At 42.4% G+C, this 24,189-nt stretch overlaps 1 protein-coding gene and 5 non-coding genes across 6 annotated transcripts in view; 5 read left to right on the forward strand and 1 right to left on the reverse strand.

Moving 5' to 3' along the window:
- LOC115572765 (contactin-associated protein-like 4) overlaps positions 1-24,189 on the reverse strand; it is a 115,901-nt gene that overhangs the window by 42,943 nt on the left and 48,769 nt on the right. Inside the window, 7 exon segments of the mRNA XM_030403200.1 lie at positions 641-747; positions 10,124-10,295; positions 10,560-10,709; positions 11,449-11,719; positions 14,095-14,241; positions 14,356-14,525; positions 21,146-21,355. Of these exon segments, the coding sequence (XP_030259060.1) occupies positions 641-747; positions 10,124-10,295; positions 10,560-10,709; positions 11,449-11,719; positions 14,095-14,241; positions 14,356-14,525; positions 21,146-21,355 (1,227 nt within the window).
- On the forward strand, positions 7,418-7,500 carry trnal-caa (transfer RNA leucine (anticodon CAA)). Its single transcript has one exon. It is a non-coding gene; the product is annotated as a tRNA-Leu (tRNA).
- Positions 7,835-7,917, forward strand: trnal-uaa (transfer RNA leucine (anticodon UAA)). The gene has a single exon. It is a non-coding gene; the product is annotated as a tRNA-Leu (tRNA).
- Positions 8,326-8,408, forward strand: trnal-caa (transfer RNA leucine (anticodon CAA)). The gene has a single exon. It is a non-coding gene; the product is annotated as a tRNA-Leu (tRNA).
- Positions 8,659-8,741, forward strand: trnal-uaa (transfer RNA leucine (anticodon UAA)). The gene has a single exon. It is a non-coding gene; the product is annotated as a tRNA-Leu (tRNA).
- Positions 9,078-9,160, forward strand: trnal-caa (transfer RNA leucine (anticodon CAA)). Its single transcript has one exon. It is a non-coding gene; the product is annotated as a tRNA-Leu (tRNA).

Consider the following 24,189-nt stretch of genomic DNA (forward strand, 5'->3'; position numbering starts at 1 on the left):
TAAATTTAGTCAGCTGTTCAGTAGAAATCCAGCTAAGCTAGCGGAGGTTAGATGCCCCGGACTATGTGCTGAGACCCTATTTGAACTGTTGCTGAAGTTTGGTGCTGTTCTGAGCATTATTTGGGGCTTTTTGGCGGCGGTTTATATTTGGATCCATTTACTGCAGTGTATTGTTGTCGTGCGGTCGTTTCTGAGGTTGATAAAACTCCGTAAATTAGCGGTCTGCTAACTTGATCTCTCGAGAGGGAGTGTAACACAGTTTCACGGTGATTTAGACCATGGATTAAATTTACACCGGAATATCCCTTTAACACAAACAGGCTGAACAACCCAGATTCCCTCTGAGCGTATTTGCCAAAAAACAACAGCACATATTATCAAAATCGACTTTTAATAGCTTCATTATGTCATTTGAGCTTATTCGGTGCATATTTCTACGCAGTATGTTGAAATCATTTAACACGTAGCGGGATTGCGGCTCCACGTTGAGCGCTCTGTACCTGATGGGGACTTAATGTAAAAAGCAGCGGGTCACAGAGCGATTGCAGTGGGAGGAACTGGCGGGTCTAATGGTTCAACCTGGCCCTGCTGTTCCATGAATTGCTGTGTGTGCTGTTGTTTTATCTGACAGGTGACTTACAGCTGTGGCAGGTCGCTCCGCTGTAGCCGCTGTCGGAGCAGTTGCAGTGGAAGGCGATCCAGGACTGACTGCAGCGGCCGCCGTGTTCACAGCGACTGGGCGAACACCTGGAAGAGACAGGAGAGGTTCATCACAACGTTTCTCAGGTTCACCTGTGTTTGGGAGGAAGACACGGATGCATTGTTATAGATTCTTTATAAGCACTGAGACAGCAGGTTTAAAAAAAAAAAAATCCATTTGCTTGTTTTGGCAGCTCGAACGTTTTGGAAACAATTCCGCAGGTTTTGCTGCCAAAAAGCTTTCGATACGGTCGATGCCCGTAGACGCCTTCCTGTCATTTTGTTTAAAAAAAAAAAAAGCTAAAGCATCTTTTATGTTTCAGCTGAGTCATTTATCCTACAAACATTGGCTGGAGGGGATCTGGCTGTGAGGAACAAAACCTCGACCTCCTGCGGTTATTTCATAGACGGTGATGATCGGCTAAAATTGCTGTCAAACTCTCGTTGTCATCACAAAAACAAAGTGCGCTTCAGTGTGCACAATTAGTCGGTTACGTAAAGCTTTTTTCATCAAACGGGCGGAACAGCACTGCGGATTATGTTGATTCAAGCACGTTATTTGTTTCACGGCCAAATGTGTGTAGGAGGGTCAGGAACAATGAAACAAGCGGAGAGATACATATTTCAGTCGCAGTATTTTGAAAAGGTCACATTTTCCATTTAGGCATCGTGTGGTGGGAGGCTGCTGGACTGAAAAAGGGAAAAAAAAACACTCTCTCTGGAAAGTTAATTCTCTAATGTGGACTGGAAAGACGGTTCAGCTGAGCAACAGAACAAAATCATTTAAATTCCTCACAACTTTCTTTCAGTTGATGTCATCGGGAGAAAAGTTTCCTTCCGACAGAGGACAGAGAAAATATTCTGAGCTGGTTGCAAACCACGTTTTCAGACTTGGGTTCTTGATTTACCCGTATTTTGAGGTTCTAGTTTAAAGACATCAACATAGCCTATGTTACAGGACTTTTGAAAGTTCTGTCAGTTTATTTGATTTCAGCCAGCCCAGGCATAATGATATGTTCAAATGTAAACCGAGCCATGAACACTTCACGACCACATTACAAATATACTGGCTGACTTCCACATCAGCAGCTGAACAATTCGTCAGAGGTGTTGAAGCGAGGTAAGAAGGCTGGGGAACATCTGGGTCGGGACATTTTCCAGCCGTGTTTGCAGCAACTAACAGAATATTTTTGACTACACATAAGGACATTTTTCAGCAACTTTAGTGGTGACAAAACAGGATATTTTTGACAAGATGTTGGGACATTTCCGATCATTCTTGTGCTGACAAAACCAGGAATTTTAAGCAAAAACATCATGTTTTCCTGCCCTCAACCACATGGTTTCTGTGGTCTAAACCTGACTAGACCATATTAAATTAAAATTATAAGTTGGCCACATATCTGTACATTTCTGGAGATTGGGTTGTACAAATAACTTAGCTGCCACAGACAGGATATGAACAAAGATAACTAGCTGTTCTTAAAGACTGGTGGAAGCTCTTTGCCTGCTTAGTTGCTCACATGTTGCCTGTCTTCATGTTACATTACAGCCACGTGATCTTTCCCTCTCTACTGTTGTTGACCTCTGGGCATCAGAACCTTTGATAAATATTACATTACTTTGCAAGCGATGTTTCTTCAACCCGTCTTTATATCGATCCTGCCTTGACCTCTTTTAAAATCCTTGTTTTCTTCTTGTATCTGACTCAGAAAACAACATTTTGTGTGTTGCTTTCATGGCCGGTTCCTTCGGCAGGGTTCGGTACACACACAGACGTAAAAAAAAAACATAATAACTAACTTCACTCCAATTCCACTGCAACATTTCTCAGTGTGTGTGGTGTGTTTGTGTCCGTGTCCGGGGGGGGGGGTTGGGGGGGAGCTGGTAACTGGCATGCTCCTGTTTATATCGTAATATCGAAGGAACGCATGTTGTGAGCGTTAAATGTGAACGTATGTGACGACATTTCAAGTGTGTGTGTTTGCAGGAATACCGAAGAGAAAACGGACGACTGCACAGAATCTGCAGCCTGTAGATAAAAGGCCCTGACTCAGCAGCCTGTCAGCCCGCTGCTGTGTGAATTTCACCCCCATTTATCTCAATACTGCTTTGATCTAAAGTGAGCTAGTTAGCATTCACATTAAACTCATGTTAAATATTAACCCAAACGGCCGCTGCCTGCCGCCCACTTATTTTTCTATCAGGAGTTTTAGTGCGTAGGAAGTGACATCGATCGGCTCGAGACGCTAACAGATACGATTCTTGAGGTGGAGACATTTCTCTGCAAAGCCGTGATGATGATGGTGATGATGATGAAAAGGCTGGAGTTACATTTCTAGAAAAAAGGATATAAGGTAGGACTCTGAGCACCCCGTGAGCCAAAAATTCAACACAGCCATTTAACTTCTGTCACAGAGTATATTGGCTCCGGTTCCCCTCCTCCTCCCTCAGACTGCGCAGTGCACCAAGCCTTTGTTCAATCACTGAAAACCCAGTGGCGGAAAAAAAAGTTTTCAGATCATTTACTTTAGTCTGTAAAGTATCTGAAGTATTCATTATACAGACAAATTGTCCCCGTCTTTCATGGCTGCTGTTAGTGATCAACAGGGCGCGGACCAAAAAAAAAGCCGATGACAGAAGAGGCAGCAGGATAACGTCAAGTGATTTATGGTAAAAAAAAAAAAAAAAAAAAAGGTTAGATGCAGACCAGCAGTAGGCAAGTAGGTGAAAGAAACTCAAATACTGGAAAAAGCAGAAACTCAACAAAGCTACAAGAAAGACTGGCGTGCGTGAGGGAGCGGAAACAAGGTGAGGGAGTGGGCGGAGTCGGCCAGGTAGCTGCAGAGTCGATGAGGGAACGGAACGGGTGTGTCAGTCAGGTGATCAGGTGATTGGTCGGCTCACACACGCCTGACCACAACAGAGCAGCTGTGCTAAATGAATTAATACGTCCCAAACCTAGCCACTAGGTATTTGTGCTGTGTCTCAATTCAGGGTCTGCATCCTCTGAAGGACCCGGCGTTCGCGGTCTTTGAAGGCGAGTCCTTCGGAGAGACCTTGTTAACCGTGTCAACCGTTGTTAAATGGGACGGTCTAACCTCTGGAGCATTTCCTGGTTGCGTCACCAGATGTTTTACCCTTACGTCACGATTTCTGAAAGTGACGATCTACGCCACACGATGTCGCCATTTTCTCTCTTTCTTTCTTTTTTTTCGGGCATGCAAAGAATCTTGGGATATGTGAGGCCACGAAGGAGAGTAGCGGTGCATCCTCCAAAAAGAAGGAAAATAAGGCCACATTTGGAGGAGCCTTCGGATTGGGCAGCCTTCACGCGGCGTTGTTACATAATTGGCCTTCAAATGCTCCTAAGAAGGATGCAGACCCTGAATTGAGACACAACAATGGTGTGCAAATTTGTGACATGATGACGTAGTGTGATGTCACAAAGTCACAGAATTAAAGGCGGGACCACTGACGGGACGTTTCAGGAGCAGTGTTTTCCGTCTGTTCCTTCTGTTGATGCTGCCTTTGACCTTATTAACTTCCAACATACACAAGAACAACATAACACACGAAGAAAAGAAAAAAAAAAGGTCCTTTAACCCCATCAAAGATCCCCCAATGATGATAACAACTACTCTACATACGGAACGGCAAAAGATTTCTCAACATGCTGTTCTATAAGTCAAGCGAAAGACAATTACTATAATTATGTTGATTTTATGACACAACACACGTGCACCCTGACAGGCACCTTAATGTTCTCCTGCGTGCGCTAAGCTAACATTGTCCTGATGTGACCTTTAAACAGGCCGGTTTGCCTCAACACAAGGTGTGAACTGATGCTGCAGAGTCTCTCCTCGTGGGTTTGAGCTCCATTTTTTGCTTTTTAATGGACTGTTTGCTTTGGCTAATAATACTCTTTGCTGCTGGCAACAATCATAAAGCACACACACACACACACACACACACACACACACAGCTGCAGATATAATAACCTGCTCTGAAGTATGACCACAACACTGAAGCGGTGTGGGTGAGTCCATTTTCCAGCAGAGTTTACAGTACAATATATCCCATGGGCCCAAAATTCAATCAGCAGGATTACAGCCAGAGAGCATCTGGCAGATGATTTTTCTCTTTTCCGGGAAAAAATAAAAAGCCTCTTTTTTTTTTTTCTTTATTATAGGTCTGTTTCAGCGAGCAGTCAGATCTGCTGCATTCTGCTGCATAATAATCTGATGAACGCAGAAACGTGTTAAATTAAAAGCACTGGAGCGGATTCTCCTTATCTGGCAGAGATACGCGGTCGGTTCGATATCCGTGCACGTATGTTGGTGTTTACATCGAGTTTAGTGTGTGTGTGTGTGTGTGTTACGCCCCAGGGGAGGTTTATAATTGCTGTAATTGTCTCATTAATTGTGCTCCTATTTGGCGTCACACCAAAACAGCAAACAATTTGTTCTGCAGTCTCTCTCTCTCTCTCTCTCTTCGCTCTTTTCCAAGACAAGATAGATGGAGGACGGAGTTGTGACTTCATATTAGTTATTAAGAGAGTACTTGGAATATAAACATTATGTAAAGATTGAGAATTTGGACGTGAATCTGTGGTTTTATGAGGGAAAACTCTTCTCTGTAACGGACGACTTGGACATCACTTTCGCTGTTGTGTTACTTGAATTTATTTATCTATGTGTTTGGTCTTAAATGTTTTATCTAGTTGTCTCTGCCAAGGAAGATACATGTTGTTTGTTGGGTTCGTTGGTTAACAGAGGATAACACGAAAAGTACTGAATGGATTTTCAGGAGAAAACTTGGAGGTAAGATTGGTCTCGGATGAAGGGATACATTTGGGAATTTTTTCTCACTTTCTTTAACATTACCAGAGTTAGCTCTTTTTTTATTTTGACATTCAACTATGTGATGTAATAATGGATCGTATTCTGGCATATTCAGGTGGCTGATATCCACTAGTGATTACAACTTGATCTGGATATAGGGGACAGTATGGATTTATACTTTCGATGATCATCTTACCATCGATGACTCTCATTTAAAATATTTATCTTACTTGCTTAGGTGGCAAAATTACGCTCACATAGATTGTAAAACCAATCATTTAAAAATGTTTTTGTGTCTTTCAGCAGACTTACACTACATTCATGACTGATTCAAACACCGTGAATCCTATAAATTACAAATTTGTCACTATTTCTCATTATCTGGAACCTGCTCATGGATTTAAAAAAAATTTAATATCAAAACACTGACGGATTAACAGATAGAAAGTATTCTGTTTTATATTCCGTCCACATTTTGTTTGCTCCAGGTGCTCCAGCTTCCTCCCACAGCACAAACAATCTCCCACAGGTTTGAATGTGAGGGTGAATGGTTGTTTGTCGCTGTGTGTCAGCCCTGTGACGACCTGGTGACCTCTCGCCGAGTGTCAGCGGGGATTGGTTCCAGTCCCCAGCGACCCTGGGGTAGATATTATAGATTACGGATGGAGGGAGGTGTTCCGTTCATTCGATTAGAGCTTGAAGATCATCACCGTTTTTGTTCTCCAAATGTTAATCATTGACAGTTTGAAGAAAGACACGTCTTTGAGTGTTGTAATTGCTTCTTGGAAACAAAGTTCATCTCTATTTCTGTCTCAAATGCCAAAGATTAAAGTCCTTAACTCCCATTTTGTGTCTTGGTTTTTATAGTCTTTGTTTCTCTATCATACGTTACTGTATCACCAAAGGTTGATGTGGCGGTTATACAATCTAAAACCCACCTTATATTGAATCACTCTCTATGTGACTCCATAAGAAAAGCAATGTAACTCAACATTTATGGCTCGACTTGCCAATTCAAGACACGAAGGAGGTATAAATTGAAACAATTGGACAGCAGGGCTACACAACATACTGACACATGGACACCTGAACACTGAAATGTGAATGTTGGAACATCTCTTTTCAAAATCGTGTGCATTCGCCTGCTGCTTTAACGTCCACTGTGGCTCCCTGCGAGTTCCCGTAGGAACAGATACAGACAATTGTAACACCCCCGAACAATAACTGTGATTTTCACAATATATACTGAGCGTGTGTGTGTGTGTGTGTGTGTGTGTGTGTGTGTGTGTGTCCTGGACGATGCATTCTCTCTTGCGAGTACATTATTCTGTCAGCTCGGAAAAGGAAAGAAACATTTTCATTCATTGTTTCCAAACAAGAAGAAGCGCTGCATGATAAAACAATCAGCAACAGAAGAAACATTTCTAACGTTTCTATTACAGTCTGTCAAATAAACTGTTTGTGTTTTGTCCTGGAAAATACTGTTTATTTAATTCTGCTTTGAGGCGGAAGAAGAATGAGTTGTCACACGTTTTCTGTCTAAATGAGATTTCTAAATAGACGATAGTTGACGTCAGACGTTAAACGGCACAGTCAGCAACAACAGCTTCATTTTGTCTCCTTCTTCACAGTTGTTTTATGGCCTTTAGCTGCTTATCTCACCAGGATGGTCGAGTGGTTGAGGTGTGGCACTCACGATGCAATGAACACAAGTCCTGTTGAAACCTGTCGTTCCTGTATCGACAAATAGATTAACACTTTTTACAGAAAAATGCCATCGTACGCTGACCTTTCACACTCAGTATCTCAAGTAACTTATTGATTCGGTCAACTTGCTGTTGTTCTTGTCCTAAGGTGAGCGAGCAGTTGAAGTCACCAGGATGGCCGAGTGGTTAAGGCGTTGCACTCAAGATGCAATGGACACAAGTCCTCGTGGGTTCAAATCCCACTCCTGGTATCAGCTCTATATTGTGAAATGCTGAAGATGTCACTTTGTGTACTCAGATTTCTTCAGGGTAAATCCTGGGTGATTGTCGATTCTCACCTAGAGACATCCCCACAGTTATGTTTGAGATAAGAATCTGAACAATCACATGTCTTTAGAATCGCATCATCAGATCGTGAAAGGTTCACTAGGAAGACTTATGTATCCTATGTAGGGCCAGAATCAACAATCCTCAAAACTTTTACCACGCAGCATTTTCATTTCAATGATTGATTAAAACAACGTACTGTTGACATCTCCTTCAACAATTGTGGGTGTTTAGCTTCACATGTGAAAAGGAAAAGTCACCAGGATGGCCGAGTGGTTAAGGCGTTGGACTTAAGTTCCAATGGGCAGAAGCCCTCGTGGGTTCGACCCCCACTCCTGGTAGTCAGAGCCACTGGAATATCTTAATGTTTAAGGACAGCCAGTGGAGATTTTGACTTCAAATACTCCATGTATGTCAGGCAACATATGCAGCCTGTGCTGCTCTAGTGTCAGCTGACAGCTGAGACGCAATGAACCGGTCTTTCAGTGCCCTTTATAACTGCATTTCTGTTTAAAGCCACAAGGATGGCTGGTTTAAATCTTACTCCTCAAATACACAACGCATGTTTGTTGTAAGGCTCATGAGACCTGTTGAAACCTGTTGAAACCTGTCATCCTTGAACAAATCAGATCGACAAATCTGGCGGGGTCACTTCCACTCTGACCTTTCACACTCAGTATCTCAAGTAACCGACTGATTAAATCAACCTGATGTTGTTCTTGTCCTGTTGCAAATCAGCAGTAGAAGTCACCAGGATGGCCGAGTGGTTAAGGCGTTGCACTCAAGATGCAATGGACACAAGTCCTCGTGGGTTCAAATCCCACTCCTGGTATAACCTCTCTATTGTGTAATGTTGATGTGACTTTGTGTACTTTGCAGCAGCGTTTCTGGTTAGAGAGTCATGATGACTGTTATGATGCTTGACCAGTTCATCCCCATGTTTATGTTTGTTCAGACAAACATGCCAGAATCAGCATCCATTGACCTTCAACACTCAGCACTTCATTTCAATGATTGATTGATTAAATCAACTTGATGTTGTCATCTCCTACACCTGTTGTGAATGTTTAACATCAAATGTGACCAGGATGGCCGAGTGGTTAAGGCGTTGGACTTAAGTTCCAATGGGCAGAAGCCCTCGTGGGTTCGAACCCCACTCCTGGTATTTCAGGCAACCTGCGTTGCTTTTAGTGGCATCAAATGACAACTGAGTTGCAACGATTGGTTAACACGTCTTTCAGTGCTCTTCATAATTGCTTTCCTGTTAAATGTCATCGACTAAAGAAGAGTCGACTAGTTATTGGTTTAAATCTCACTTCTCAAGTACACAAAGCGTGTTTGTTTTAGGGCTCGTGAAATCTGTCTTCCTTGTATGGAAAAATCAGATCAACACTGTCTAGACAAAAATGCATAAGTACCTTTCACACTCAGTATCTGAAGTTACTAATAGATTAAATAGCCTTGCTTTTGTTTTTTCCTCTTACAGCTATGAAGGTAAATCACCAGGATGGCCGAGTGGTTAAGGCGTTGCACTCAAGATGCAATGGACACAAGTCCTCGTGGGTTCAAATCCCACTCCTGGTATAAGTTCTCTATTGTGAAATGTTGAGGATGTGACCTTGTATTACTTTGCAGGATTTCTGGTTAGAAAGTAATGATGCTCGACCAGTTCCATGTTGATTAAAGAATGTGGGTGTTTACAGTTCAATGAGAGGAAAATGTCACCAGGATGGTTGAGTTGTTAAGGTGTTGGACTTAAGATCCAATGGGCACGTGGGTTCGAACCCCACTACAGTTACATAACAATTGCTGTGTCTCAATTCAGGGTCTGCATCCTTCTGAAGGCCAATTATGTGACAATGCTGCGCGGAAGCTCTCCCCATTCAAAGGCTACTACAAATGCGGCCTCTTTTGGAGGATGCACTGCTACGATCCTTCGTGGCCTCACATATCCCAAAGTTCTAAGCGCCCAAAAAAGAAGAAAGAAAGAGAAAGAATGGCGACATCACGTGGTGTAGATCGTCACTTTCGCAGGCCAGGGCGGCAGAAATCATGACATAAGGGTAAAACATCCGGTGATGCAACCAGAAAATGCTCCAAAGGCTAGACAATCCCATTTAACAACGGCTGACGCAGTTAACAATGTCTCTCCGAAGGACTCGCCTTCAAAGGCGGCAAAGGCCGGGTCCTTCGAAGGATGCAGACCCTGAACTGAGACACACCAAATGTCTGTGCAATGACCTTGTGGAGTTTTTGAATTCCAGTACTGCTCCTTGCATTCCTCATGAATCATGGTGTTTGGTTAAGCAAACATTCTTCTATGTTTACACACTACTCCTGGTACTTTCTACTGAAGAACTTACCCAAACTCAGTGTAGTTTTAGTGTCACGTATCGAGAGACACAAAGCTCTGTGCTCATTTACTTCTGCAAGCAAGTGTCAACAGAATTCTGTCCAATATTGATTCAACATTTAAAGGCAAATGTGATCAGCCTCCTCCGGCTGTACAGAATATAAGGGGAGGTGAACAATTTTTTGGAAACTGACCTGTCGATGATTCCACACATGTCGATCTGCAGGTTGCTGAAGGTTCCCAGCTCCTTTTGCTGCACCATGATCAGGTCCACGTCCTGGTTGTCCAGAGTCAGGAGACGCATGCAGCCCTGGAAGACGTTAAAGGGGTTTCTGCATTCCTGCCCGTCGTCTTCAGCGGGACAGCCTGAACAGAAGAGAGGGGGAATATGAGTCAGAGAAGACTTCACTATCACTCATGTCTTAATATGATACTAATACTAATCTAATTATGAAAAGACTTACATATAGTAGATAGTATGATTGATCAATATTTCCATATTTATGCAGAGTTGACAACTTGACTCGTGATTAATCTCTGAATATTTGTTCATCTGCTCCCACAAGGCTGTTTGACACTTGATGGGGTCTAATTTCTTAGAAAACTAAAGTTTATCTATTTCGCTCTTACCACCAAAGAAGAGTTGACTTTGTATGGCGACAGGGAACGTCGGGCTTGCATGAGCGCCGCCTCCTTCTTCTTTATCCACAGTGATGCTCAGACGACCTCGTCTTGAGTTCAGCTCCACCGAATGCCACTGGCCGTCATTTAGAGCAGAACCTGGGAACCGAACACCCGTTAACACGCACTGCTGAATATTAGATTTTTTAATGTGTTCATGGGTGCACATCGAGCCGTTGGTGCGAGACTTTTTTCCAAGTCTAAAGCCAAGCTTGGGCACTCGTGTAGTGAGGACTGAATTAGATCTCCCATCACACCACAAACTGCCAAACATGCAGCAAATGAAATATTTGGAAACAACTTGTAAATGTTTGCACGCTCAAACAATATTTAGAAGATTATCAATCAAGAATTATTTGGGATATCTGGGGTAAGAATTGTCTGCTGGTGGGTAGAAATGGTACAAATGGATTTAAAAACCACTGGGAGCAGGTGAGTGCAGATAACACAGGCGTCCACTTCCTGCATTATCTGTGTGATTGACCTGCAACAAGTACCCATGTGGCTGTTCCTGCTTTGAGAATCTGTTTGTTGTTCCGAGTTGAGAGAATAGATCAATATCTCATTATCTCCTCTATTTTTCTTACTGAAAAGAAGAACACGCCCCAGTCATTTTACAGTGCTATCGGCTGCTCAGTGTTCTGCCAGGTTGATGCTGATGTCGGACCACAGCTTGGGCAATGAGCATGATACAGCAGATGTTGGTTCAAACCTTTGCCCCAATTTATCAGAGAAACGGTTAGAAGTGACCGTCTTTCCCTTATATGTGATCAGTCTTAAAAGCTCTGGGTTAGGTTGACTTGGAAGTATAAGCGCTAGCTTGTCTCTTTAGCCTGACCTGCAGTGAGCTCCAGCAGCGCCCTGCCAGCTTTATGGATCTGCAGCCGCAGCCTGGCCTCATTCAGGTACAACCAGACCACGCCCCCTTCCTGAGGCAGGCCGAAGGTGAGCAGAAGCCCCGCCTTGTTCCACGTCCTGAACTGGAACCCCACGGACACGCCCCCCGAGGAGGAGGACGCCGACGCCCCCGGCAACTGCAGGAAGCTCTGGGGGCCGGGGAACGTCACGGCGACGGAAACTGGCTCAACACAAGAGAAGGTCACATTGCCCTGAGGCGGAAACATACAGAGCGGAGAGAGAGAGAGGAGGAGGAGGAGGGACGGGAAAAAGTGATTACTAGAGAGATAAAACAACATGAAACATGAATATTAATCAGCTGCAGAGGGCGTGTCGATGTGACCTCTGTCGCAATGATCTCATCAGCAAGTCTCCTTAAAGAGGACATTGGTATTACCATAATGATAACAAAGAGGCCTTAGAATAAGATTAGGAAAACCAACTGAAAATACCAAAGTCACCCAGCTCGGAGGTATAAGAGATAAAGAATGAAAATGAAAGAGAGCGTACAGTAAGCCCCGCACTACAGCATCTTGACATCTCTGTTACAGTCCATTGTTTTGAGTAGTGGTTATGACACCGGGTCTATTGCTACGGCTGCAGCTGTAATATATTACAGCCCCCTCTGCTCTCTGCTGGGAACATCCGTCTGCTATCTTTACAATGCTCCGGAAACACAGATGACATCTAAAAGCCCTTTGTAGAGCTGTTAAAGTGATGTACACTTGATCACGTTGGAGTGGGCCGGCTGCTGCTGCACAACACGTAGTAAAGAGTTACCTTAAAAAACCCCAAAAGTCTCACTGACGCACCATCCTCCCTCAGCCTCACTCGTATTTTCTTTGTATTAATGCCCCCTCACAGAGCCGTATGAAGCACCGTTTAGTCTCTGTGCTAAATTGGACCATAACTTGTGGCTAGTGCATTAAGAGCCACGGTACTAGCATAAAATTGCCTCTATTAGATCTTCAACCATGCATGTGAAATCTCTGAACCTATCTACTAAGAATTCACTCCTGCCTGGGCCTTTTTAGAGCATTTATCACTCTGCACAGAAACGCTTCACAGCCTCTCGCTGATGAGATCGCTCCACTCATCTTGAATGTAGAAACATAGATAAGGAGACATTAGTGAGGGTCTACCCACAGTCTACACTCCCTTTGTCCTGGCTTCATTCAACGTCAGCAGCTGTATCGAGAAAAAACAGCATCTACAGCGCCTGACTGGTAAAGTCAATGCCATTGAATCCCAGTTGAATCAGACACACACACAGGGGAAATGCTTTCAAGCAAGGGTGACCAATAAACAACAATAGAAAAAAAAAGCAGAGTCTTATTATCTAAATCAAACAGATCCCACAAGATATATATCTGATGGTCTGTGGCTTTGGATGCACTGTGTTGAATAAGTGATCACAAAGTCACAAAAAACACCAAGCAGAATATTTGATCAGTGCTCGAATGACCAAAAGGAATTTTGTGGAGGCAGTCTATAGATTTTGGGTTCAGAGACCTTTGTCCAGAGATTGATGCCATACCCTCTCAGATAAAGGCCTGAGAGAACAGAGCGTGCGAGAAGGAACTGAACTTTGGAAACTCAAAGCTGTTGCTGACAAGACAGAAGCCAGATCACTGCAAAGATCTCAGTGTACGTTCACACACACACTGAGGGCGCACACAAATTAGTTTCCAACATTGTTTTATTGAAAACATATTAGTCACACACTGAAAATGTGTTTTCTTTAGTAGGGTTTGGGTTTTCATTAAATTGCTTCAAGTTGTTTTATTTTGTAGTTATATCCTCACGGGTCATGTTGTTTCCACTTCCTGTTGACTCATTTTAATAACGTTGATTTACACTTCTGTTCTTTATTATCCCACTGTGGAAAATTCAGTTTGCAGCAGAATATGGATAATCAATGAACATGTAACAGCACAAAAATATAATTTGTGAAGACACATCTTGATTACAACCAAGAATACAAAGCCGCGAACCAACAATTGCGTTTTGTGTTACATGTGGAAGATTGAAATCTGTTGCACTTTGCCCACACCTGACACTATCCACCACCACCACCATGAGCTACCTCTCATCATCCTCCCCCTCCTCTACGATGGACTCTCTCTCTAAAGTCACCTGCATAACCCTTGTGAAGTATCGATAAATCTCCTTGCACTAATCTCCCCGCCTTGTTGTCTTCTTCTGGGTTCTGCTTAAAACGACACATTGTCTGACATTAAGGGAGAAATCAGACGCCTCAAAGAGAAGCTGGTCTGGTTTCCTAAAATTGATCCGGCCTTACTTAAGACCTGGCAATAAAACATGTCTGCCAAGGAGGACGGCTGTTTGTTGATGGTCTTTCTGGACACATTAACAATGTGACCCAGTCAGTCGTTTTTGGACATTAAAGATGCCATAACAAGAGCATCTTTATATCCACATTAAAGAAATTAAGCCTCGGCAGTTAAATCAGTCAATAAATCCTCCTCTGATCAGCACCATGTCATCACCACAGAAGATCTGAACTCGGGTCCACCTCGTGGCCCTGGGTGCACTGATTACTTCTGGTTCAGCTCTGTGAACTTACCTTGACTTTAACTTGGTGGTCTTTGTGTTTTACTAGCTGTATCAGGTTGAGGCTGTTGTACAGCAGATTTTCCAAGCAGCCACGGAAGTTCCCCTTGGAGACGACTTGTTTCTGAGAGTCGGGGTTCTGGACTGCCCCCACACTGAGCTGTGTTTGGACAGAACCAACAGACACATACAGTACATATGGTTGAATACAGATTCTTTCTTCTGAGGTTGTGGTCATATTGAACATTCAGCGGTTGTACAGATTTCCTCCCACCTGTCTGATCTCCCAGTGGCTGAACTCTGCAGGGATCTGAACCCTCTCGGTGTGTTTGTCCACAGTGAGGTTGAGGTGAGAGCTGCGCCGCTCCACCGCTAAATGGTGCCAGTGCTGATCGTCTAACAGGCTGCCGAGAGAGGCGAGACGCCGGGGCTCGGAGGATGAACCTGGAAGAGATGATGATGATGAGCAGAGAAGGTAGCAGTATAAAAATGAGTTTGTCTGGTGTCAATCAGAAGACTATTCCTGTATCTGGCCTGATGCTAAGAGAGGTGAACACCAGGCCAATAGCAGCTTCTTCACTGTGATTAATATTTAAATTTTCTCAGTATCCCGCAGAGAGCAGCACGCTGAGGTCAGCCTCTCTCGTCTCGTTAGGGACTATTGAATATCTGCATAGTAGAATTTGAGAACGGAAGCCAAATATGTGATAATGCAGAGGAATCATGGCGAGACATCATTAATGATAGATGAGCGCCAGCCGGTCCAAATTAGTGGATCCATTTCTACATCCCCCCAAAGTGCTGGGAGAGAAACTTTGTTATTTCTGCTGAGAGAAGGAGGCGCAGAAAGAGCTGAATACAGTCGGCCATTAAAAATGCATCGAGATATTCTTTCGGGAGGAACAAGTCCAACTTCAGAGAGAGGAACAAAGACAGTTTGGAAGTTGATGGATAAATGTATTTTTGGCATTTCAGCCCATTTTGTGAGATGATATACTTGACTGCAGTTTGGATGAGAAAAACAACTTCATTCAGACGGAGAGAGTCTGGATGTGGAGCTCATGACAGCGAGGAAGTCTGTCCTGTCAGCACAGTTATTGCCATGAGTTATTTGATTAAAGTCTGGACGAGTTGAAGAGAGACAGCTCAATCGATATGAGGGGAAGGATAGTGAGACTTAAAAACAAATAAGATGCTGTCCAAGAGAAGAGAGGGGACATCATGACTGAGGCTTCATTGAATGGATCATTTGATTATCGTCTCAATGACTGGGAAGAGAAAGAGGGAATCAATATGAGAGATCAGAGGGCAAACAAATAAAAATATAATTCATATTAATACATACAACCCTGTCTTTTCTTTTCTTTATCACTCTCTGTCTTCCTCTGCAGATTTATTAGAGTGTTAAAGCCATCAGGGAGAGGACTTTTTTTTTTTGGGACCAACTGGAGAAAATCTAGGAGTGAAATGTAAAAAAAAAGAAAAGTCCACTGAGTGTTAAACCTACTGTCAGTGAGTCCTTGAGCAAGATTGTGATATGAATTGTGATGGGGGGGGGCACCAGAAATCAATAGGTCACTTCCTGATGGGAGTGAGAATGTGCACAGAAAATATTAACAAGCAACAGGTCAGCAGTTCCGAAAAATTCAAAAGATGGGGGTGATGGCGCCGAGGAAAGGTCACGAGGTTGCAAAAATCAAAACATTTTTTCATCATCAGAGCTCGAGCGTGCAAAGCACATCTCCATGAAGCTGTGTTCAGTATTTGAAGCCCAGATAACCCTGACTGTGGCTGTGAATGTGGATGTGAGAGAGACTGCACAACAAGGCTTACTGCTTTGGATAAATGATGGATTAAAAAGTGACAATGACTGCAGCGTGTTTCTGTGAGCTTCGAGAAGGGTCACACTGGATGTGTTCGCCTCGTTTCTCGCAGTCTCTGCTGAACATCATGTCTGCAGCTGTCGATTGTGACTCTGATTACACAGGAAGACAAAGACAGCACTTATCAGGAACTGCTTCCACTGTAATCAGCTCCAAACATAATTTTTCAAATTATAAACACACTTGAGAGAAGCAAACATTTTGGCACTTTGATAGCCCATTAAGATTCACACTCATGTGTCTTCCTGAGGTTTATATCTCATGAGGAAGGTGGGGTGAGATGACTAAGCTACATAAATCTACTGCTGAAGGGACTTTGGAGGTTTAGTAAAATGTCTATCTAACACATTCTCACTCCCTAACTTGGGTCAAGTATGGCAGCTTGATCGGTGGCCTTACACTTTTGCACCGATGGTCCCACAGTCAGATAAGAAATAACAAATATACAACCTTTAGTTAGACTATCAAAATAAAGCTTGCTGAAAAGCATTTCACACTGTGAGAACTTTGGATGTGCAGGAAAGGACAAAGTCATGTGACTTTTCTCATCATGGTTACAATAATAAGCATAAAACAAAACGTGTTTTATATCGGCACATATCCAACATATTCACCAATACCAAAATATCTATGACAGGCCAATACCTTTTTATAATATCAGCCAACCGTTACAAGGTTTCAGCACTAAAACTACTTGGTTAGGTTTATGAAAAGATCATGATTTGGGTAACCTTCAACAGACACTAAAGCATGTCGAGTCATGTCATCCATCCTTGGAGTCTATAAAAATCTGACCTAAATGAAGAATACAAAACTGATGATTGCATGAAGATTTAATATGATACACGAACAGGAAATTGGGAAAAAAGGCTTCTGAGATCCTTAATTTAAGAGGTTAATGGTCTTTAAACATAGTATCAAACTGTAAAAGAGATGCTGGACAAAAGACAAAAAGTCAGCAATGAGGTCACAGCGATCTTTTATCAATTAAACATCTCATCCTTAAGTCGAAGTGGACATTTGTGTTAGATGAAAAGAAATTCTTGAGATACTGCGTTCACGAGAATGGGACGAAAGGACGGATAATGCCGTTGACCACAGCTGTGAAGGTGACGGAATAAAAAGCAAATATCTGACACAGTAATCACAGCTCAAGGAAATCCTGATGCTTCTCAATCTGACAGGACAGTTTAAATTACATTACAAAAATCTACCCTCACATTTCTTACCAGTAATGTTTTGTGTTCTGTTATCCAGGACAGAGTTTCTGTCTCTGTGCAGAGCTGTTACTCGGAGTTGCCTCATAAAGTGAACTACACATGCACCGGAGGGGGTCAGACCAGCATGTGACGGTGTTAGCAGAGCAGTCCAGATCATGCATGAGCTCAGGGTCAACTAAAACACAGCAGATGACCTAAATTACACAATCTGTAACCTAAAAAAGAGAGAGGGCAGAGAGGATGGAGAGGAAATGGGGAGGAAAGGAAAGATAAGAAAGAAGGCAGAGAGTGAGATAATGAGAGACAGGATGATGAAGGGCATCCGACCTAGAGAAAAAAAGGCTGAGGACTGAACTAGCACATTAAAATGTCAAGAAAAAAACAGAAAACATCGGAAAACTGCAAATGGTCTCTTTTGATATGGAAACAAGTAAAGGAACTGGAGGTCTGTGAAGACAAACAACAGTAATTGGAACAGAAAAGAGGGAAACAAAAAGCAGTTATAAAAAGGGCAGAGACAGAGGGAGAGAATAAGGAGAAAAAACTGTTTTTGTGTTTGTTTGAAGAAGCCGAGCTCTCTTTCTCTTCTATAGTTTCAATGGACGGCTTTGAATTCCTCTTACTTGAGCTGCAGTCTCTTCTAACACTGACACTGAACAGTGTTTCTGTTAAGTAACATGATCTTAAATAATGACATTATCTCAACAAACTGTAGTTGGATTGTCAGTAAACTCTGTACAGGCATTCATGTTCTCCAGAGGATTCATCTTCCTGTATTTAATTAAGCCCTGACTCCTCATCTCTAGCCAACAAGTGAAATATCTCAACATTCCTGAATCAAAACTTTGTACAGATATTGATGGTTCCCAGAGGATACATCCTAACGAATATAGTGTCCAAAGCGACCTACAGTACTTCATACATACATTCATACACCGATTGTGGTGGCTGCCATGCAAGGTACCCACCAGCACATCACGTGCAGTTTGCCTTTCAGTACCTTGCCCAAGGACACTTCAACATGCAGAACAGGAGAATCGAACCAGTGACCTTCAGATAACAAGACATTGGCTCTGGATAATTGATATTCAATGGATACCTTCTGGTTACTCGACATTTAAGGGATACCTTCTGGATACTCAATAATCAATGGATACCTTCTGGATACTCGATATTCAGGGGATACCTTCTGGTTACTCGACATTTAAGGGATACCTTCTGGATACTTGTTATTCAGAGGATACCTTCTGGATTACTCGACATTTAAGGGATACCTTCTGGATACTCAATAATCAACGGATACCTTCTGGATTACTCAATATTCATCGGATACCTTCTGGATTACTCAATATTCATCGGATACCTTCTGGATGCCCAATATTCAAAGGATACCTTCTGGATCACTAGACATTTAAGGGATACCTTCTGGATTACCCAATATTCATCGGATACCTTCTGGATTACTCAATATTCATCGGATACCTTCTGGATACCCAATATTCAAAGGATACCTTCTGGATTACTAGACATTTAAGGGATACCTTCTTGATACCAGACATTCAACAGATAACTTCTGGAATACTCGATATTTAACAGATACCTTTTTGGATTTATTGATATCTACACAAATCTCTGCTCAACAACAAAAACTCCGTTCTGGTTTCAAGTTGAGCTTTGAAACTTCGATTTCGAGGACCATTCTCACTCCAACTCCGAAATAGTCACTGGGCTGGCATGGACAGACGTCCAAATGAAAATAACTTTGCAAAATGTTCTTTTTTGACCTGAAGAGATTTTATTCAGCATTGTTGCCTCTTTAGTCCAGCATAGTATTTGCTGTTATTTCTTCATATTTAATGTAAAGCTTAAAAAAATTGTAAATCAGTAGAAAGCATTTTCATACAGGATTAATTTAATACATCATTAATAATTCCTTGTATGAGCCACATTGAGAAATACAGTAAATCTGACATGTTTTGATAAAACCACTAGTAAAGTAATTATATGTTCTAAAAAATGTCTAAAATGTTTTCAGAGAATATATTTGATTTTAATTAGTTAACAGTGTCAACATGTTGCTCGTGTGTGAACTGCTGCCCGTAGATTACAGCAGATTTTACTGTGTGAACAAATGCACAGTCAACGTCAACACAAGACATCCAGTTGTTACTGCCATTAACGGCCCGAACATGCCGGCTGCAGTACAGCTGAGGATCCATGAGCAGCCCACTCACACAGTTGTGCAGGGACTCAAGAGAGATGGTTCCCGTTTACTGTAGCATGTGTTAGGGGCTGGACTCTGCCAGATTTGATGCATAGATGCAGTCTGTACAGGTGTGTGTGTGTGTTCTCTATGGAGGTAGACGTTGCTGAAGGAAGTTCCCTCTTGGCAATTTCTTATAAGAAATTAGGGACCTTAAAAGAAGCTTTTCTATTCTATTTTAGTTGTTTTTTAAATGACCAGAAACAGAAGTCCCCTCTTAGCAGTGGAGAAATCAAGTGCCCTGTTAGCAATGTTGACAGGTATGTGTGTGTGTGTGTGGTTTTTTTTTGTGTGTGTGTGTGTGTGTGTGTGTGTGTGTGTGTGTAAATGGGGTTAAACCAGAGGTTGCCAGGCTGCCATGCTGAATTATCAGCATATGGCTCACCTCTCATCAGGAACCCCATCTGGCAGCTGAAATATTTTCTCCATCCCTCCCTCCGTCTTCATCTCCCTCTACTCTACCTCAACCTCACTCCTTCCCCTCCTCTTTCTTTTCATCTTTCTTCATCTTCATCTTCCTCCCCCCTTTCTTTTTTCACAAACTCCCTCATCCCCTACACCTTTATGTTCATTCATCCATCCTTTTCTCGTTCTGTCACCAAGTTCCTTTGTCCTGTAAAGGTAGGAACGGGAGAAAGGAAATATTTAAAAAAAAAACACGCACACATACACGTCAATATCACTAACAGGGCACTTCATTTCTCCCCCATCTACGAGGGGACCTCTGTTTCTTGTCATAAAAAAAAAAATTTAATAAAAGACTTCTTTTAAGGTCTTTTACCATAACATTACGTCAAATGTGATCTTTTAATTTAATTAAGCAAAGTCTACCTATCATGGAGAACACACACACACACACACCCCCACACACACCTGTGCAGACGGTATTCATGCATCAATTCTTGCAGAGTCCGGCCCCTAACACATGCTACAGTCAACGGGAACCATCCATCACGGCTGTAACGAGACAGAGACGCCGCAGCAGAGTGCGAGACAACATTTAAACCAATCAGGTGGCAGCGTGTGTCGTCTATCCTAGAACAAGCACAGGGGTGCACTTTGGAAAAAGCCTGGGAGCCCTAAATTGGGGGACTTGCTGAGGAAATGAGTCTGATTTTCATGTTGCTTTGCCACTCATTGGTGCGTGATGTTGTACTGTACTTCATGTATTTGTCTGTTGTTTTTTCCCTGTGATGTACGTGTCTCTGAAAAAGATTATTTTCAAAGTCTGAAGTCTAAAGTCTAGAGCTGAAAGAGTAATCCTCACCAAGCCACAACAAATCCAAAGTTATTTTTGAGAATTTATGTCCTTGTCCACCTTCTAAAGTTGTTTTGTAGCAGTAAGTCCACAAAGTGAGTCACAATTTACCTGAAACAAAATGTGTTCTTGCTGATAAACCCGCTTTGAGCTGTAGATTTTTACTGGTGTTGCTGTCGGATGATATAGATGTAAACGTCATGTTCCTTATCAGAAGAAATGTGTTTACCTGCCGCATTTTTATTTTTCCAGGGGATGTCGACAACATAAGCTTTCTTAAGCCCTGCCATTTATAACAGCAGATTTGGTTGTGCTACCTTTATATCCCACTATCATTCTACAGATAAGCCTGGTGTTTATGCAGGTTTTTCCAGTGTAGTGGCTATCAGCATGAATAGATGTCAGTATCTGTCAGTATATCGGTATGTGGTGTGTTGTACCTCGTCTGAGCAGCAGCTGTAGCTTTCCTCTCTCCAACTCCAGACTGAGGCTGAGTCCTCCGTCTCCCTCTGCGTGCAGCAGCGACCCAGAATTCCTCACGGTTTTAAACTTCAGAGAGACGACGTCTCTGGGCGTCCGCCTCGTCCCGGGGCTTAACCGGTACACCAGGCTGCTGCTGCTGCTGCCGTCCAGACTCACGACATCAGAAGCTGAGACACAACGAAGAGATACAGCAGTCAGGAATATTTGGTCATATCAGTTTCTGTAAAAGAGCAGTGAAACATTCAACCAGCACCTTAGGTCCTAAAACCATGCCCCCTTTTTCAACACAAAAAGTAGAGCTGGTGCACAGCAGGTGGTGACGAGAAATCTTTACTGCGTGTAGTAAATAAAATGTAGTAACTTTGCTCTCGTTGGGGAGATGGACTTTGCTCCAGTGGCGCAAAGGCACAGCCGATTGAAAAGTTTCCACAAAACTACAGTCAAGCGAATGTAACTGTGTTTAAGTCGACAAGTTCTCACTCCCAACTCGTCAAATACGGCGGCTCTACTAAACCTTTGCGCGTCAGTGGTCAACCCAGACACAAAAAACTACTCTTAGTGTCTGGTTAGACTTTTAAAATAACATTTCAGGAACAATGATGACTTTTGGACGTTTATTAACATTGTGAAATGGTCACGGTTTGGTTAGGTTTAGTAAAACATCTAAATCAAAGTCAACACACAGGAAAGTAAATCCAGGTGTCCTGGGGGAAAGTCCAGCATATCAACCACCCTACCACCCTACCGCCCCCTCAACTCGGATTCCTCTTGTGCTTTATACTACTACGCCAGAGGGGAGCCTCCAGGAATATAGCTCAAACACTGAAGTGCAAGGCCACCGACCAGGCTGCTGCTGAGTGAGAACAGGCTGCTTCGAGCAGAGGTAAACATGTAGGACGGCTTCTGTTGGTGTTTTTCCACAGCTGCAGTGGAGCTCTGAGCAGAAAGCAAACAGAAAAATACAGATAGCCTTTCAAGGGAGGGGGTGAACAATCAGTGAGGATACAATCTGTGTAAGAAGGACACATCCTTTAACATAGAGAGTGTTTTGAGGCCAACTAAAGAGCTTGTTGTTTAATAAAAGATCATATCATATCATTTCAGATTTCTAATTAGATATTTTGCTTCTGTTTCTGTAACACTTTATTGTTTCCATCTGGCCTCTTCTTTGCTCTTTGAGTTCACACTGGTGCCTGGTACTTGCAGCTTGTTAGCAATCAGGAGACAAACTTCTTTTTATGCTCACGGAGGCCACGAAGGTGCACGTGTGCTGCCACTGGTGTGCATTTAAGCGACTGCCTTTTGACAGCAATTTGTTTAACAAGCATTATTAATTTAATGATTATTTGTTTTTCCAACCCTGTCTCTGAGAATTTATGTTCGTACGCGACTAATTTGCAACAGCGAATACATTTTGAAGGAAACGTCGTACCAGCCTTATTAAGTTTTCTATCAACATAATGAGATGATGTTCATTAAAAGGAGCAATAAGCAATACTGGAGGGAGACGGTTGATTGTTGAGTCTCATTCCCAGTGTCATCAGCGTCAAAGCATCGTATCTGATGACCTGAGAGTGAGACTCAACAATTATCTGTCTCACACATTGAATCTCTAACATATTTGGCAAGTCGAGATGCAAGTCGAGGAAGATTGTGGTCTTGGTATCCACAATGATTTCCTGACTTTAAACAAACCAAGCCAAAGATGGTAATGTCTCTGGTGTCAGAGTCCTCATCTCTGTATGCCCACCATCTACTCAGACCAGGTCCCGGTGGCTCCTCTGCAGTACAAACATCGACTCCTCTGAATATCATTCAAGCAGAAATTCCGTTTGCCAACACAAAGAGATGTATAAAAGTATTTCCTGGAAGTCAGGACTCGTCTCTTATCTGTCCACTGCAGAATAGGCAGGGCTCCCATCTCCAAGATGCAGTCCACATGATTTTGTACTGTCGTATTAATAAACTGCAAAACTAGTTACATAACAGTGCGGAAAAAAGCAGATGCAATATGTTTTATTTGTGTCTGATCCACATGAAACAATCTCTATTCTTCAAACAGCATGTTTTTGTTCTGTGTCTAAATTAAGAAACATTGTGGCCAGAGATGTTTTTTCCCCCTTTAAAACAAAAGGTGGATGTTTACAGTTCAGATATGATGTGTTATTTCCCCCCACGAGAGGAGAACAATTATGCTGATAATCTGTCGTGAAACAGAACCAATTAACGTGTTAACGAACTGTGATTTCCCGCTTTCTCCCGGAGGCTTTTCTGGCTTCAGGGAGAAGAGTGTGAAACATGATGGATATCAGTGATGAGATGATGTGAAAATTAAAACGTTGAGGGAGGCAACAGTTGGTAGGAAGCCAAGAAGCCAACATGCAAAACTCATACCAGTCAGAAAAAGTGTGTTGGGAAATGTGCTAATGTATCACAAAAGAATATAAACTGGTAACGCAACAGGTGTGCATACTAAACATAACACGGTGATACAGTGTGAAAATTATGAAATGAGAAAACACAAGGCACTTTAATTGATTACGAAGTACTCAGAGAATTTACACCATGTTGTTTTACTTTTGAGTGGGAAAAAAACAATCTGGAAACCAATTAAGAGTCAAACAGATGACGGAGAAAGTGCCTTCACCCACACTCACAGTTTCCCACAGGCGGCAGGCCTTACAGGTTTGGATTTGCAGCCTCCCTAAAAATTATGAAAAATGAAGCTTTTCAGAATTACTTTGAGGTTTTCACACTACTGAATATGTTGAGAGTAAATCTATGAAGCAACATGTAGACTGTAAATTCAACAGGATGACTGAGTTACGAGAGGTAAACTATCAAGGTGCTCCTTTCATTTAATTTATTCACCTTGCCAGATTTCTTGGGTTCATTTTGAGACTTTTGTGTGTATTTTTTTATCCTCTTAAAGCTGCTGTAGATTATATATTCATTAAAGTACACATGAAATAATTCTAATGTCTCTGGTCTTCCTGCTCAT

This window comes from Sparus aurata, chromosome 21 (assembly GCF_900880675.1).
Source record: "Sparus aurata chromosome 21, fSpaAur1.1, whole genome shotgun sequence".
Taxonomy (NCBI): Eukaryota; Metazoa; Chordata; class Actinopteri; order Spariformes; family Sparidae; genus Sparus; species Sparus aurata.